At 42.6% G+C, this 18,209-nt stretch overlaps 1 protein-coding gene across 1 annotated transcript; it reads left to right on the top strand.

The window, feature by feature from the left end:
* Positions 1–9,913: 9,913 nt before the first annotated feature.
* Positions 9,914–12,058, top strand: LOC128875377 (uncharacterized). Its single transcript, XM_054120899.1, has 2 exons — positions 9,914–10,424; positions 11,700–12,058. The coding sequence occupies exons 1-2, from the start codon at positions 9,914–9,916 to the stop codon at positions 12,056–12,058; spliced, it is 870 nt and encodes a 289-aa protein (XP_053976874.1).
* The last annotated feature ends 6,151 nt before the right edge of the window (positions 12,059–18,209 follow it).

The raw sequence follows: 18,209 nt of genomic DNA, 5'->3' as shown, positions 1-18,209 counted from the left end.
TGAATAACGATGACTTCTTAATACGTAATTATAATATTAGTTCGAGGATGTTTTAGTAAAGACTCTTTGTTCCCTTGTAGTAAACATTTCCAAAAATACAGGTGGTCAACGAGGAGGATTCAATGTAACTTAAGGTTACAGATACAATACAGAGGTGAGTGATCTATTAAGCTAACCAAATTCTTTAAATTTCAAAGACAGTACGCAAGGGAACCGAATATTTAGGTGTCTTAAGAATATAAAACAAATTCTTATCAAGAGGTGTACAAATAAATTGCAGTAAAATAAACGTGCAAAGAATTGTTAATTCTACGTATGTCTTAGCTACATATAAACAGAAAAAAAATTAGTTTCTGATCTCCTGTAACACTGCGTGGTTACTATTAAGACAACAGTCTTTCTTTTTTCTGGTGTTTTGTGTTTATCTTTTGTTTCTCCCATTTTATCGTGAATTATATTTAATTTTTCTGGTATATTTTACCTCAACGCACCTCTGGTCCCCCGTTTTTCCGTGCTCTACCATTAATTTTCCCATCCAGAAGTCACGCGAAAATGGGGTCATCGACCGCTCAGCGCAAACCGATTATCGTCGATAGCCACACCCACCCCCATTCCTTTTCGCTCGACGCCGCTTAACGTAAGTTACGTCGTTTCCAATAAAATATTGCCCCAACAATTTAAGAACGGAGAGAAAATCGCACCGCTCGACCAGTTCTTTCCTCTCCGATTCCAGGCTGAAATTAATTAAATTTTACCGAAGCTTCGAGTGTATTACTTTTATTTCGGAGTACCGTTAATTGCAAGACACAGTTCAGCGAGCTTATAACCTCGGTTGTAATCGTTACTCACCACGTACATCAGTGGAAAGTAAATAACACACATCCCATTTTTTGATACTTTAATCAGCAAGTTTATCTAAACGTGACCTGCTGTTTTAATCTCTGCCATCTTTTTGCATCCACACATTTCCACGAAAATAGTGTGTCAGCAGGAAAATATGCCGCACAAGACTACATATTCATAAGACTCTACCAATAACATCAATTCCTCGCTTAAGTTCCCCTTTCCTCGAGTCTCTCTCATCGGAATTACTTTGCAAAGTTTTCTCCGTGCCATTTTGCATCGTTCGTACAACAACATAGTGGTCGAGGACCTATTAGATCGCGGATAACGTGGTCGATTACACGAATGTGCGAAGTAAATTCACAATTTGCTAAATAGAAAGCAGTTACGAAGATGACATTCATTGTACGTGGACATGAAGCTTGATGCTAGCTAAACGATGGATCTAATCCAATCTGGATCGAGTACTTACTTGTGAAACGACATTCCTTTTATTTTCTGCGATATATTGAAACAAATGTTGTATATAAATAATTATTGGGCCACTCATCCTATGACCAAGAAGCTGAAGTTCCTGGCTTAAGGATACACTGAGCTCTCGCCATTGCACCCTTATAATCAAGAAGAGGAACACAAAAAGTCCATCTCCATGGATCAAAGCCATTTAAATTCGAGTATCGACTTACAAGTGAAACAACATTCCAGCTTTCTGATTCCTGCAATGTATTGACATAACTGTTGTATATAAATAATTATTGGATCACTCATCCTATATCCAAGAAGCTAGAGCTTCTAGCTTACTTACAGATACACTGAGCTCTCGCCATTGCATCCCTATGACCAAGAAGAGGAGCACAAGAATTCCATCTCCATCGTCTACAATTCAATAACAATGCGAGTAACCTCTGGAGGATTCGATTCGACGTTTGAATGGATTCCAGCGTTTATTAATACTTGTTTTCTTTTCCCCACGAGCGATTCGAGATGTCGATCGTCTCCGAGTTCTCTCTTCGCGTCCCCGCGAGACGCGAAGGTGGGAACGAACGCCAGCGCAACCGGTTCGATGCGATTCTCACTCGCGATCCAGAGAATCGGGCGGAACGGATCTGTTGACCAAGTGACCCCATTCGATCAGAAGACCGGAAGCGGTTTGGCGTCCCGAGGCGATACACAGAAAACACGGAAAGACGTGGCACACGTTGCGCCGGCTGCGTGCCACTGGCAAAAAATCGACGACAACGCAGAACCAGTTCGTCAACTGGATCCCACAATGAAATCGCGTGCTTCCGTTACGAGCACGGTGGCGTTACTTCGGGGTCTCTCTCGCGGAATTTGAAAATCGCGGGGAAAGATGGAATCGAGGTATTTGTAATTAGTTAGATGAGAAAGAACAGTTTGGAGGGCAATGGAAATTAGTGGATGGAGATGGTAACGAGATTGGGAAGAAGGGAAGGGGAAGAGTGAAGAAAAGTATTATTTTTAGGAAGGTTTAACGGATCAGTTTAAAGGAGGATGAAAATTAGTGGATGTAGAAAGAGAAGAGTAAAGAAAAATATTATTTTTAGGAAGGTTTAATGGAACAGTTTAAAGGAGGATGAAAATTAGTGGATAAAGAAAGAGAAGAATAAAGAAAGATATTTTTTTGCGAGGCTTCAATCCTTCTTTTAGGTGGAGGATTGGAGGGGAGAACTGAGAGAGGTTACAGACAGCGGCCAATTATTCTCATGATCAATTTCCATCAAATACACGAGCTACAAATAAACGAGTCTTCGCTGATCCCGTTAAAATCTAATTTCTCAGCGTAATAATTAAGAAAGGTTAAATATCGCTATCAATAAATATTAACTTTTTTCCACAGGCTCCTATTACCTTTAAATAGAAAATCTTCCAGAAATAAGTATCTATCCTGTCAACACTACCGTACTAAATTCCAAAACCTGTCATAAATGACAAGAAAAGAAAGGAATAGTTTTTCAAATCCTACAATTCCCACAATTTTCCCCATATTCTGTTCAGCTTTCATGCCCCAAATAAGTCTAAAAATAACAAATTTCATCCTCCAACTAAATACTATCTAGTATTTATTAGAGTGCATCCCTTACAAGTTCCATGCTTGGTCTACCAAGTGGACCACTGGCGAGTTCGAGAATCATTGGTCAAATCGAAGCGCACAGCATCGGGAACATCGTTCGCCCTCTGCACGTCCAATGTCCTCTTCAAGAAGAGGACTCAGACGTCGCTCGCCATCGAACCGAAAAAACCGAATGGTCACGCGCAAGGTTCGTCGGTTCGCGTTGCTTGGGCGCGTTGACGTCTACCTGTTTCGTTAACTTTCTCCAAGTAACCTTGTTCCCTCATTTTTTTTCCTTGACGCGTTACCGTTCGTGTCGGCGGTTTTTAGCGCGCTTGTTCCGCGACTCGGTCGACCGTGGCGCAGGAAAGTTCGCGACTCCAGTTTACACCCCTTAGATGTGACGTCAAACAGTGTTCTTCCATCTAGAAGGCGTAGCCTCTGAAGTGGACGCTCTGCTGTTAAATTTTAAGTGAATTTATTGGAGGAATACATTATGTGTCTAAATTATATATTTAATTAAAATTGTGTCGAAATTATTCGTATAGTATACATATTTATATTTTAAATTCTTAATTTAATATCGAAAATTATTCAAAGCTTGTACGATATTAAATTTAATATGTATACTATTAGTGATTTAATAATACTTTCTTTAAGAAATAAATAAAAATGGCTAACTTTGATGTATATATTTTTTACACATTGTACGACACAGAAGTTTCCTTTTTTCACCAGAGGCCACTTTCCAAAAATTTGCGAGACCAACAAGGTAAAGGATCCACGGTATCAAGGCCACCGAGGACGCTGCACCGCGTCCATCGAGAAGCTTCTCCGCGACCTTGATTTCGAGTCGTTAATAACAGGGCTCGTATTAATGTCAATTCGCTGTAGTTTAAAAGTGAAATTACCTGGTCTGAAGACGCGTAGGTTTGAGGCGTCCATACTGTTCTCGTGGCGGCTGTCAACGTCGCTTGTAAAACATTGATAAATGAACAGACTGATAACGATTTTCTCCCATGGCCATGGAAACTGGTTTGACCTGTTCATTAGGTGCTTTTCGCGCAATAAAATATATTGAAAACCGAGAAAAACATCGTCCACGATAACGCGAAGTTTGACGATCCTTCTGAGAAATTAGCATAGGATGATATAGTATTAGAATGACATTTATCAATTTGTTGTTCGTACCATTTATATTTATTTATTTTGTACTCGTTATTCGACTATTTAACCGAACAGGAATTTCATTGTTCGTTTTTCTTTCTTATAGTTTCTGCTAGCAAGGTGTCGAAAAGTGGTGTTTGGGTATTTGCAGACGGCAAGGAGTTTAAAAAGAGACACGTTCCGTACGTCTGTTGTTTTTAGAAGCACGAGGAACTCATTAAAGACGAAGTTACACGGTGCGGAAAGTTTGAGTGTGCTTTGAAGCACTCCTGAGATGGGATCCACGTGTTTGTCAAGTTCTGTTCCACATGTCTGTCTCGTCACTCGGAATTCATCACTCGTAAATCTATTTGCTTTGACTAATGATCGGATTCTCGCGAACCCAGGGGAAGAATAATTTATGAATCGTTCAATATTCAGCACTTGGGACAGAGTATTAAATAATTTCCTTTCACTTTAGCAGTTAAAATACTCAGCAGTTATCAAACAGTATTTATTTAATTCTCAAAAACTTAGAATTGACATAGAAGAAATTGATTCGAGGCTCCTTCAAGTGATAAAGTAATTCGATACACAGCGAGTCTGTGAATTTTAAATACACAAGTTCCTCGATTTAACTTCCAGGTGAAGTAGCTCAAATGCATAAAAGCGTTTTCTAATTATTCTCAGGGATCAGTGCTCGAAAGAAAAGGTGTTAATTGATCGTCGTCGATGAAAGAAGCCGCGATCCACGGCTCGTATCTTCCGATTTCACCGGAAACTGGTCACCCACGCTGTCTGGCTGGCAAAACACGCGCGATAGCGATCCTGACGAATCGTTCGATTGGAATTCCATGTAACGGTTCGCAGAGTACCAAAACACCTCCGCCAGACCGTGAGATCGTGCTGGCCACGGCGAATAATCGGTTACCATATACGATCCTGCGTCGGCACACTTTTTCTTGGTTTTTCATTGGCGTGTTTCTCGCAGGTTTAAGTCCCACTTAATTTTACGGTGTCCGAGATGTTTTCGATCGTACGGTGTCGAAAATTGATAAGTCTCGACGCCTACGAACGTTCGATCCGTCCTTACTTCGAATTTTATATGCAAATTACATCGTGGAATCTTCGTTCGTTCCACTTTAATTGCAATATTTGCATCAAACTTGTTTTAAATTATCTCTGTTTCAGGAATGCTTTATTATTCCTAAATATATTTAGTGTCAGATGAACATGAGTGGTCAAATATTCATAGCTTCTCGGTATTTTAATTAAATTTCCAAAGAAGTAAATTTTCGATCTCAAATCTTCAAAGAAGAAGTTTCTGGTCTCCTCGAACCCTATTCCTAATTCAAATTTACATATATTTATCTCTGTTCGGCGCAGCATAATCAATCACTGAGCAACTAAAGCACGCATTGAAAATGCAAAATCCGATCTTTCTTTTCGGGATTCATCTTCGTGCACTCGTGGGGACTCTCGCGGTGCGTCAACCTCTTCGAAAGCAGCCGGCGTCGGTCGCGCAGGCTCGATTCAAGAATGAAAAGCGGACATCGTTGTTTTTCTCTTCCCTTCCCTCACCCAATCGCGATCTCTACGCCGCAAATACAACTGGACGTTTAATGGGCTCTCGATCGTACCAAGAATTTCAAGAACGAGACGACTCCTCGCACGTAGAGCTCATCATCCTAGACGGAAGCGTGACTCTCCCATATTCCTCTGCTTTCTAGGCTCGATATCACTTATTATATTTTTTCTTTTCTTTTTAATCGACACTGTTGCGTGTCCCAGGAAAGTGTATCGAGTATACGGAACAAATGGGCTGCGATTACGCTTTCTTTTTCATCCCATTGGGGACCGAGACGAGCACCAACCGCGCACCTGTGGAAAGTGTTTCATTGATCGAAACGGGGAGACCGCAAGATTCTTTTCAAACTGCTTCGCGAAACCGCAAAAGTTCTTTCAAAGTGGTCCCGCGTAATTTGAAAATTCACGATGTAAGACAAAATTTTTGACGAGGACGAAGAAGGTTCAAACTTTGTAGGTCGAGAACGTTAATTTTTATTTGCGAAGCATAACAAACGTACTTATATTTTAAATCAAAGTACCCGTCGAGAACCGTATCATTAGAGCACGTTAGATTTATGGTTCTAGGTGCTGGAGCTGTAAAAGGATCGAGAGGAGCGTCGTAGTACGCCGTAGAAGTATCGTTTTCGTTTCGTGCGAGGGAACAGTGTTCATAATCGAGCGAAACCGTTTCCGCATAGCGGTGTTTTAATCGCACAAAGCGGTTCCGTTCGATCGGTCTGGCTCTCAGGGTTTCTCGAACACGCTCGAACTTGGCACACTTCGTCATACGTGCGCGCTGTTCCTTCCTGGCGTAATTGTTCCTTGTTACGGCACGCTGTGCCGCGGATATTTACTTTCTTTACGAGCGTAATATAGCCCCGTTGCTTTTCAGAGTGTTTTTCACCTGAATTTGAATCCGCGTGCCCGCGACACGGAGTCCGCTTCTGTTTGCACGTGTCGCGAATCTCGATCGTTGTTTTTCTCAAGTTTCTCCGCGACTTCCTCCGCGCGTCGGAGTAGAGAATCAAATACAAAAATGGCGTCGGAGATGCGGGGGGGTCCGCGAGGTGGTTCTGGCAACCCCTCGAAGGGGTTTTGTTACGAACTTGTTCTTAGAGAGAAAAGAAACTTAATGAAAGCGCGTAGGTATTATAAAAATCAGACCTGAACTGCTTGGTATTTATATATGCTTATGGATGCTCTTCGAGAATATGAATAACAAACATTCTAACCTGGCGTGTGCCGGCTAATTGGAGTCACGAGGTAATATTATCTGACAGCCTCTGGCTAGGTCACGGTTGGATAATTATTACTGTTACCATCGCTTTTAGTTATGCAAGGTTGGATATAGGGGTACTCGAATGTAAACAAATGGGAAGCGTTGCTTAAATACTGTTGTTGAGAGTTGGCCTTAATTGTTGGAGCTTAAGTTAATCGAAACAGCGAACTTGGATGCTGTCTGTAATATAAACGAATAATGGAAACAAGGAACATGTCGGTGAGTGAGAGGGTAGGCATAATGTTGTGGTTAAGCCTAGCCTCAAACGTTGAACGAGCCTCATTCATAAGCCAGTTAGCAGACTCTGTCCTACATAATGCTGGACGTCGAATAAAGTACGATATAGGTGATTCCAACAGGGGCACACCTAAAGATTTTACTAGAAGGCCAACAACCATTTCTCTCTTCTCGTATTGCACTCAATATCGGCGTTAAAGGGCATTTATAGAAATAATTATTTACTGGTGATAAAATTAATTTGTATCGACTTTCACGAATTGCTTGTACTAAGTAAATTTAACAGTAGACAAATTACAGAAACATTTACTGGTAATAAAATTAATTTGTATCGACTTTCACGAATTGCTTGTATTATACATTTAACAGTAGAAAAACAACAGAAACATTTACTGGCGATAAAATTAATTTATATTGACTTTCATCAAGAATTGCTTGGATTAAATGAACTAAGTAGTAGGAAAAGTTACGGAAACACTCGTGCTAATTTAGGATCAACTTGATTTCTTCATTGTAGGTGCCTGGGTCGATGAAAATTCTATGCACCATGGGGCAACTTCCCCAAAAAATCCCAAGGAACAACTCTCTACCTGATCGTCTACCCGAGACTCTTCCGTCGTCCTCGAGGGGGCAACGTTCAAAAACGTTCTCCAGCGATGCAAGCCGAGGAGCATCGCTGGTCGTCCGAAACGGCCACCCGTTCTGACAGTAGCATGCGTGCTCTACATCCGTGACACGGTTCTCGCGGTGGGTCGCGGCCCACCCAATGTCCAGGAAGCTCTCCGTGTGCAGCAGCCCCGCCGTGTCCGTGCATGCCACGCCAGATCTCCGCGGATGGAGACCCCGAAGGTGTTCTCGGAGGGAACCAGTTTCGCGACGAGGGGAAGCCCTCACCACGGGATCGGGTCGATTCTCTTTTCAGCGAGATCGCGGGTAGAAGGAGGCAGTCGATCACGGGTCCCACCACCAGGTGTCCGCGTCGACCAGTCAGCCAGCCAGCTCGTATTCAAAGGCAAAAGTGGGCACCACCCGCTCCCCCGGCGCGTCCGTCCGAAGGGTGGTGGATCTCAGCGCTCATCCCGGTGATCTAGGTATATAAAGTGGCCGGGGCGAGACAACGGGTTCAGAATACTCGTCACGCTCGATCCACGCATCGGGTCACGCACGCGCGAAGGGACGTCTGCCCGTGGTGCCCCAGTCCGTCCTGGAAGGAAGACCGAAGAGGCGCCAGCAGCGTGTCCTCGACCCAGCTTCCGTTCTAAGCATCCGAGGATCGAAGTCAAGGTAAGCGGTGTCTAGTAGCAAGAGATCTAGTAGGAAGAGGTAGACTTTCGGATTTTTGGAACCGTGGGTTAGGTCTGGGTTTGGAGCGGAAGGTTTAAATTACGCATCCTTATCGAATAGTTAACCCTTTCAGATCTGTCATTCGCAATTGAGGATACAATATTTAAAAATTACCGACACTATCGTTTAGAGCGAATATTCTTATTTGTGCACACGAAGAAAGACCAGTTTTTCTCGGAAACTACGCTATTAGGATGTTTATTTTTATTCTTTCCATGTTTATTTTAGTCCAAGTTAACCCTGAAAATTAAATTGCATTAGTACGAGAAAAAATAATAATTCAGCTCTGAAGGGGTTAACCGTGCTTGAGGTGCTTGAGTTAAATGAGGATCAAGTTGTGATTATCAGTTGTTGGAATCGATGGATCATTGGGTCGAATATATGCTTAGGCCAAACGCACACGGGCGCAACCGATTTGAAATTAGTGTTGCAAACCGTCTGCGCTCTTTGTTTTACCTAGATCCACGGTCGCATGCTACTAGTTTTAGAGTGGTTTGAAACCGATCAGTTGCGCCCGTGTGCGATCGGCCTTAGTCTTCTATACCCAATTGCTCGCGATCGCCAATGTCATAGTCTAGTTGTCATAGAACAAAAGTAATAGCTATCAGAACACTTACAGGGGTGTGCGATACTTGACTTTCTTTTTGGAATACCTATATTCATTCTGATGCTCAGTTCAATGTGTAGTTGTCTACCTAACGGAGCATAGGGAAAGATTATCAATCCATGCATCTTAACTCCTTTCCTTTCAAAACACCTGGACCCATGACAGAATAGTTTATGACCCTAAGAGACAGGTTCGATGTATACTCTTCTTCTTATTAAAACAGTAGCAGAAACATCTGATAGACCTAGACTCACAACATCGCCATACTAAGAATCCAAACTGATTGCTCGAGGCAACCTTCCAATTTTTCTTAACAGTGTACACGTAGAGGCAGGTTATCAAGCACCGCGACATTCCCTTGACATTCACTTTGTGGGACACCTGGAGTCACGACAGAATTATTCAAATGAACCTGGCAAACAGCTTTAATGCACAGTTATCTTTCCTACATAGCAGCGTATAGGATAACAGCAACAATCACTAATTCGCTAACAGAAACATCTGACCGATGCTTATTTCTATGAAAGCTCTGAACTCGCGATGGCATCCTTCAAATCAACCTGACATCCAAGCATATTACTAATTGAATAGTGAAGAAGGGTAGCGATTCAAGCACTAGAGAAAATACCTCGTCATTTTCATACGATACTCCTCTCTGACATACCGTCACTCACCTCAGGATCATTCGAATAAACTTTTCAGACACTTCATCAAAGTAGCTCGCCTACCTATTCCTCCTTATCACGATAATACATCGATCTCGCAACAACCAACAACGATCTTATATTAACCACGCGATCATTCGCTCCACAGAAACATGATGAAGACGATCCTGGTATTCCTGTTGATCTCGTGCCTGGCCATGTGCCTAGCCAATCCGCTAGACAAGCTCGAGAAGCTCAACGTCCTGGAGCAGCAGTCCACGACGATAACAGACCGCGCCAAGTACGAGGAGGAGCTCCTCCGCAAGCTGAACTCGAACTGCTCCCAGAACCACCTGAGCAGCTGCGTGATGCTGAAGCTGGTGACGAACATGAACAAGTTTCTGAAGAAGGCGTCGATCGAACTGACGGACGACATCGAGATCAGAAAAACCAGCCAGGTGACGGAGGAGGCGGTCGCGTTCGAGGCTGGCAGGAGCAAAGACGACGAGTCCGAGGTCCTCGACCTTGTCGCGAACAAGGTGTACGCGTTCATCAAGTCCAGGAGCATCAAGTGGAGGATCCTGCCCGAGGACGACGTCGTCGTGTCGGCCTCAGAGGACGAAAACGGATCGCTGAACCTCAGCCTGTCCATAGAACGGGCTGACAACGTTGCTGTTCAAGATGGTAATTATTTTTTTTGATATATTAAATGCATTCTAATTAGGGCATCGCGACACTCAAGTCAGGTACTTTTCAATTTTGTCAACCCTGAAGCTAGATTAGAAAACTGTAGGAATCAAAGCTCTCGATCGAAATGGTAACTCTGACCAAAGCAGAAGTTTAAGTAGCATAACAGCCATCTTGCTTTTCAATACTTCCCTTGCCTAGATTAGAAAACTCTAAGAATCAAAGCTTTCGATTGAAAAGGTAGCTCTGACCAAAGCATAAGTTTAAGCAGCATAGCAGCTATCTTGCTTTTCAATACTTCCCTTGCCCTAGACTCGAGGTTTTGAGGCTCGATATCTTGAGGCTCGAAGAGGACTGGTGGTTATCTCCAATGTTTCCTCTGGATAGAGTTTCCTTTTCGATGGGGACATTCATAGGTGGATATTACCAGATATCGAGCCTCAAGACATCGAGTCTAAGGCAAGGGAAGTATCGAAAAGCAAGATGGCTCCTATGCTACTTAAGGGGAAGTCTGGTCCAGCCAAGGTTTTTTCCAATGCATATAATTTTAAGATATAATTTATTTTTCTTTCAAAACTTCTTTTCATATAAAGGTACTTTCAAATAAGAAATTTTGACATTAAAGATTTAATTTGAATATATACATATATAGATATAGCAGTGGCTAGCAGATGATTCGGTCAAAACTGTGAGATACCTGGAGTCCTTGGAAAACAATTAATTTGCCATAACTTTATGCTACAATAATAGTACTTAAAGAGTCAAAGTCCATTAACATATAAACTTGATTATCTTTGATTTAAACTTTGAATCAAGTGAATCAGATAAAGATTCGATGAGCTATGTCTTTCGTAATTTTGGAAAACGGGGCTTTGAAGAAAAAGTTTTCGGTTGTAAAAAGCAAAAATTCGTCTATTCCAGGAGCATACAGTAGACCTTTGCGAAAGCATTCTTCGCATGAATAGGAAGATTTTTAATAAAAAAAAAATGTCGATTTTTTAGACCAGACTACCCCCTTAAATTTTTGCTTCGGTCAGAGCTATTCTTTGTAATCTCTACCTACGAATGTCTCCATCGAAAAGGAAACTGTGCCCAGAGCAAACACTGGAGATCCAGTCCTCTTCAGCTTCCCGTCTATTCATAGTTCTTGCACCCGCTGGCTGGCGATTCGGTCACGCCCGAACAGACTTTACTGCCATCGAAAGTCTTCTAGCGAGTTTTACCTTCCTCGACGAAAGCGAGAACACGCTCATCCTGGTAATTTTCCAACAGGTCGCGGGAAGAAGAACAATAACATGGGCCCGTTGATCGCTGCGGCCGTATTGAAGATCGGTCTGATCGGTGGTCTGGCGTTTAAAGCCCTGGCGTTGCTCGTGGGCAAGGCGTTGCTCCTGTCGAAGATAGCTCTTCTTCTGGCGGGTATAATCGGTCTGAAGAAGCTGTTCTCGCAGCAGAAGCACGTCACGTACGAGGTGGTCGCCCATCCTCACCACAGCTCCAGCCACGCCATCAGCGCGGAACACGGCCACGGGGACAGCTACTCCAGCGGATGGGCGAGGAGCTTCCACCAAAGTCCCATTCCTGGACAAACGGACGCCCACGATTTGGCCTACTCGGCGCACGCGAAGTGAAACGAGACTCGCGGTACTCCGTGAACCACCTCAGACTCCGTTGGGTCTGCACAGACCCTGCCAGCTTCTTGCCGTTAGTTTTAATATTTAACTCCCCTCCTGACTCTGGTCTTTTTGCTCTCTGTTGATGTCTTCCTCTTCTTTCTTTGCTACCTAAGTAGCCTGCGCACTGCGAGGATTAATAGAGATTTGCTTACGGATTTGATGGGATACCCTTCTTGATGACGCTCTTCTTGAGAGAGGTAGTCCATCAAGGTTGCGAGTAGATGTTCTATGGAGCTTTACAGTGTATAGGTTACCTTAGGCACATTGTTTACTTCGACTAAGGACCACGTCACTGACTATGACTCTGACTCATGACGGACTGGACCACATGTGACGGAATGCTCTTCGAGTTGCGAGCGTGACCCCCGTACAGCGACGGTATCGATAAAATTTGCGAGAATTCGCGATCACCCGTGAGTGTTTATGTTTAAGGTCCCGGGGGTTGATACTTTTTCAGCTCTCTTCAAGGCTTCCTGTTGCGGTCTATCTCTCTCTTCTTGCCAATTTATGATAATCTTCTTGCATATCGATAACGTGTCCCAACATTCTCTCGAGACACTACTGTATTTAGTAATTTTCAGCAATTCGAAGCTTCCTTTTATTTATAATAATATGTTACAACGATGTCCGTACGATGACTAGTGACCCCCGGGATGAGATTGATGGTACAAATATTTTATTCGCGCAACGAGGGTTTAACAAAGGCTGATGTATTTTATTCTATCGAATGGACCGCCAACGTTGAATCGAAAAATGGTTCTACCGGGTGTTCCGTAATTGCACTCCCTGTTTTGCGAACCGAATCACGTTGATACAGGACCGACGGACCGACGTGACGCTCCTATTGACACGAAAACGACTTCGACTTACGAACGCCTGGGAATCCTTGTAACTATACTTCGTCGATATAATTTATAACTAACTTATTCTTCTGCGACGAGCAGACTGTACCATAACGTTACATGTTCGTGTTGTTTTCTTTTTGTATAAATAAATATTTATTGTTTCTTTTTGTAACGTGCGTATACCTGCATCTGCGTGAGCCGATCCTGAGAACTGGGCGAAATTGAATTCGACTTCGAGCGCCCAAATTTTTGTCCTCTTCTGCAGGTCGGCACCTTAGCTGCCATCTGTATCTTATATTTCGAACGATACAATTTAGGGGTTTGTAGCTAAATCGATTTTATTTATTTATTTTGATCTTGGTCGCGAATATTATTTTTAAGCAAAGTTCTTTTACAGTAGAGTTGCATGGCTTTTTCGTGAAATCTTGCTGAAAATCGGTCTTAAAAAATAGTAATTATAGATGGAAGTTGAGTTAAGCCACTGACAATTCTAAATACAAAATAAAGTTTAATCAAATACAACGTTAGCAATGTTGGTTTTCAGCAGGTATAAATAATTTCACCTTACGTGCTGTAATATTACGTTGGATTAGAATTATAAGCCATTTGCACGTGCAATTTGTCTCGCTGTCAATTACAGTTATTTTACGCTACTACTGTGCGTATTTGAACGAAAGGATAGCTTTTCTTCGCGGAATAAACAGTGGAGCGATTAGAAATTGCTACTCTGTGAAGAAGGATGGCGAACCATAAGCGTATTTATTTATTCAGGAGGAGTTTCCAAGTTTTACTTTAGAGGAATTGTTTCGAATAAATACTAACTCGAAATCACACGAAGTTGCTGCATAATTTCCATTACCGACAATTTTCCGCAAAGTGGAGCTAAGAGTCATATATAGGAATAACTCCCATGTTGTATTCAGTAGACATAGTTTCACTATTAATTCAAACCCTTGTTCAGAAAATGTAATTTTTAATAGCAATTAGTGTATTATCTTATTAGGCAAAATGGCAGAGTCGAGTAAATACGGTTAATTCGCAAAGCTAACGAATTAAGATTTTTGTTGAAATTGTTATAACCACCGTGACCGATGCAAAGTGTGTGGTCGATGAAATATTCAGAGCTGGACGATACTAAAAATTATACGAACGTCTCGTATTCATTGCATCGTGTTCGCCTTTGCGGAACTTAGCGGGACTTCAACGCTAGGTGTGACAGTGACATCGCGTTACACTAGGAATATAATTCCACGTGGCAAATATCCAAAATGATTCTGACTGCTCCCAATAACTTTAAAAAAAAAAAATGGTAATTGAAGTTAGCCGAGGATATAAACGTCTATTCTACAGCAAATCGCACGAGTGGTGGCGTCATCTGTAAAATACTATCTAAACCTTACTTAAATATGTTTCCAATACGATTATATTTTATACTCTTGATATACGAAAGATTTAACGATATATTTATAATTAAACGTGTAGACGTAATGGATTCGTGAAAAATACGAATAAAATATTTTAGAATTTATTCAGAAAAGGACTAAGAATACAAAACTATTTATAGGAACTTCTTGGGGGGAGAATTTATATCTATATTAAGAAAGTAAAAGATAGAAAAATATAATGATTAAAATGGAAGCTAAACATTTGTAAGAGCTACCATCCTGAAAAGGACGTGAAGCACTTCTTAAGAAGCACCACCATAATAAATAACAGGGATGCTCCCCTCGAATAATCGTAACGAATAAACAACTGCATCTCGCGTTGATTCGTCGTCCATTATTCGAATGGAATTTCGCCCATTTCCGGTGGCCACCGTTCGGAGGCGCGAAAGATGATCGGGACGAGGGGAAAACAAGCGAGGACCATACGATGCACGAGGCATATCTTTCATTCAAATAAGTCGGCCTCGTTTCGTCCTAGCCGCTTTCTCCTGCTCGATTGGGAAGGATCGGTAAGAAGATGACAGCTCGATAAGGGACGCCTTAAGAGAAAGACCGCGTGTCCCTCGGGGAGATTAACTTTCGGTTTCGGGTACGCGCGGGAGGGAAACGGAGTCGCCTTGATCGTTGACCCAGTTCTCGAGCCGCCATCCTCGTAAATCGGAAAAAATCCACACGTGCCGCGACGTTCACGAACAGGAAGACATTTTTTACCTGTTTACAGTGGACGAGGAAGGGGGGCTAACACCATTCTAATGAAACGAGCCAATCAGGTTTCCTCTCCTTCGTACCTATCAAACGAGTATCCAGAAAGATCAACCTAGGCCACTTCCTGTATATCAAATAACGGAAAATAAACTCTACGGTCTTTGAAATTTATTGACATTCAATGAAAATATATTGTAGAGGAGATTCGAATCCATGATCCTCGGATCCACAGACAACCGCTTTTCCTACGCGACCAATCTCAAATCCTGCGATTCGTGTCCTTCTTTGTCTCCTTGTTCTTGGGAGTATGGGGAGGAGGAGGCGATACTACAATATTTTAAAATAAATCCCAGTCATTTAATTAAAGAACTCCTAAACATTAACCATACGATCAATTTCGTTCCAAAAAGAGCAAAAGGAATCCATCCTGGAGATAATTATCTAAAATAAAATCTTCACGATCCCTGTATACTTCGAATATCTAACATTTCTTCGTGATCGCAGATATCCCGTTTCCATAAACGCGAGGCGAGAATTGCCGGACGAAATTCTCCGGCAGACGGGAGCACGGGGGCCCAGCTGACCTGATTTCTTTTCAACGGAGCACGTTTTCGCCAGAATTCGGAGAAATTCACCGCGAGTGGTGAAAGTGTCGGATATTGATTGAATCTTCGTATTGCTGACACGAGGATGTTCGGTTGCCTCTGGTAACGGTGTCAGCGAGTCTGTGAATGATCGAGCGCTCGAAGCGGCGAAGTCGACACACATTCCGTGCATCGAAAAGGAGAAAACACCTTTATGATGGACTGTAACGTTCCCCGCGCGGTTGCGGAAGCGTCGAGAGAAACCGCGGACCGATTAGAAGCTCCAATTTTTACGCCACGGTAAGACAACTCGCTCTGAATTCAAATTAATTTCAATCCAATTACAGCCGTTTAAAACGACCGCTGGAAATGGAGTTATTTTGGTCGTGAGGGTCTGGAGAGAAATCGCGAGTCAATCAGGGAGTAGTACAATTTTAATGGCGAAGCGAGGAAATTAAGCTAATTGGAAACTAATTTTTATGGTGGAGTAAAGTAGGACTGAACATTAGTTCATTTTGTTCCGGCTAATAGGATTCAAAATGGCCACTGGTGGTTACGGAAGATTGGAGAGAAACCGAGTCGATAGGAAACTTCAAAGTTTAGGTGGCGCTGCTGCTTTTACTTGTGACGCCACTAGTTTGCGTACTCGCCGTGCGCTGGAGTTAGAAGCTTCAGATTCCCCTTTTAGAAAAGAGACGACCTAAGGGTAGCCTTGGGATATATTATTACACCAGACTGACCAATATACTAATCAGTGATACATGAACAAATATTCTAAATTAATTAAAGACTGCAACTTCCGCTAAGAAGGGAAAATACTTCAACTACGACTAAAAGTCTACTCAAGAATCACGTCATCATCAAATCGAGAAGCTCAAATTTCCCTAAGTACCTGACAAAGCCACTCGCGAACGACCTGCCAGCCTTCCAGGTGAACGCGAATCCTATTCAACCTGATTCATAAGTCGAAATTCGGATCTCGCCAATTCCATGGTCCCTCGGCACGTAATCGATCTATCGCCACTCCCCTGGATATCGCGAATCCCTCGATTCCCACCCCTCCCTACGGGAACCCGTCGAATCGTACGCGAGTCTGTTCTCGCGTGTCGATCGTCGATCTGGTTTCAAGGATACACGATCGTCCGTGTGGCGTGGCGTCGTCCCGAGGAACGAGCGAACGGTTTCGAATCGGGCCTAGTTATACCTACCAGCCGACGTTACGTATATGTATACCGTATCGGCGAGTACGTCGAAGGGAAGTGGAACAGAAGAGAAAGGTATGTAGAGAGATGAACTAGTTTCGTTCGGCGATCTTGCCGGGCGTCGATCGTCCATCGGCCAGCCCGATCGTTCCTCCCACCCGCGGTTCCCGGATCGAGGAACAAGGACGTCGGTGCGAGGGGTTGTTAGATCGAAATGACAGAGTAAGGAACTGCAGGTTGCTTCGAAGATATCTCCAACTCAGGTGGAACTAACTTTCGTAGGGAGGCAGAAGTGATGACATGTTGGATGTAGCAGGTGAATATTGGCTTCGGAGAGAATTCATGTATGAGGTATGTTGTAACTGGGCCTTTATACTCGTGAAATTTAAATATATTCAATTCTTGATAGGGGTGGTAATGTTTAGAGTATGAGTTAACGTGCTTTATTGGGTCTAGTATTATAATTATGGATTTTGGCCTGGACTTGCTGGTGGACTCTTCAGGGAGGCTGTTGTAGCAGTTGACTAATTACACATGGAATTTAAATGAGTTCAATTGTTGATAGAGGTAGTAATAGATTAATGTTTAGAGTATGAGGTTAAGTGCTTCATTGGGTATAAAATTATAGTTATAGATTTTGTTCTGGACCTCAAACCAATTTATTTTAGGCCCACTCTCTTAAAATTTTAGCAGAAAATTGTAAACAGTTAATCCTTGATATAACGCACTCAACAAGGTTACGTGTGCTGTTGTATCAAAGGAGGGTAGCGATTTTATTTAACCTGCTGGTGGACTTTTTACAGAGGCTGTTGTAGCAGTAGACTAAAGCAGGATCAAAGTAAAAGATTTGTAATTAGACTCTTCAGCAAGTACCCTATTAGATTCCAAGAAAAGTATTGAATTCACGTGCTTGCCATTATGATTATACCTTTGCCTACACTAGAAGTAATAATCTCGAGTCGTAAGAGCAAGAGTGTTATGGCGGTTCGACCCAGATCCGTTGATGGACCCATCAGCTAGACTATTCTAGCGAATCCTGTATCAACCTGCCAATTGGATGTCATCTCCGGCACGTGGAGGCTTTAAGCTCGGTAAGAAGATCGATTTAAATAACAGTGATGTAGTGGTTGAAGTGTTTCCGATTGGTAGGTACTCCCGGAGCAGGATACGTTATAAAAGCCTCGCTGTTAGAGAGCTAAGGTATCATGAAGAGTACGAAGACTTTTATTTTCATTAGGAAGTCACTTTTTATGAGCGTGCGCTTTGGTTGTTAGCAGTTCAAGGTCGCTCAGTTATAGGTTGAGGTACAGAAGGACGACGTTTGA

The sequence above is a fragment of the Hylaeus volcanicus genome, chromosome 4 (assembly GCF_026283585.1).
Source record: "Hylaeus volcanicus isolate JK05 chromosome 4, UHH_iyHylVolc1.0_haploid, whole genome shotgun sequence".
NCBI lineage: Eukaryota > Metazoa > Arthropoda > Insecta > Hymenoptera > Colletidae > Hylaeus > Hylaeus volcanicus.
Note: the sequence above shows the minus strand (reverse complement) of the source record. Positions and strands in the feature narration are given on the sequence as shown.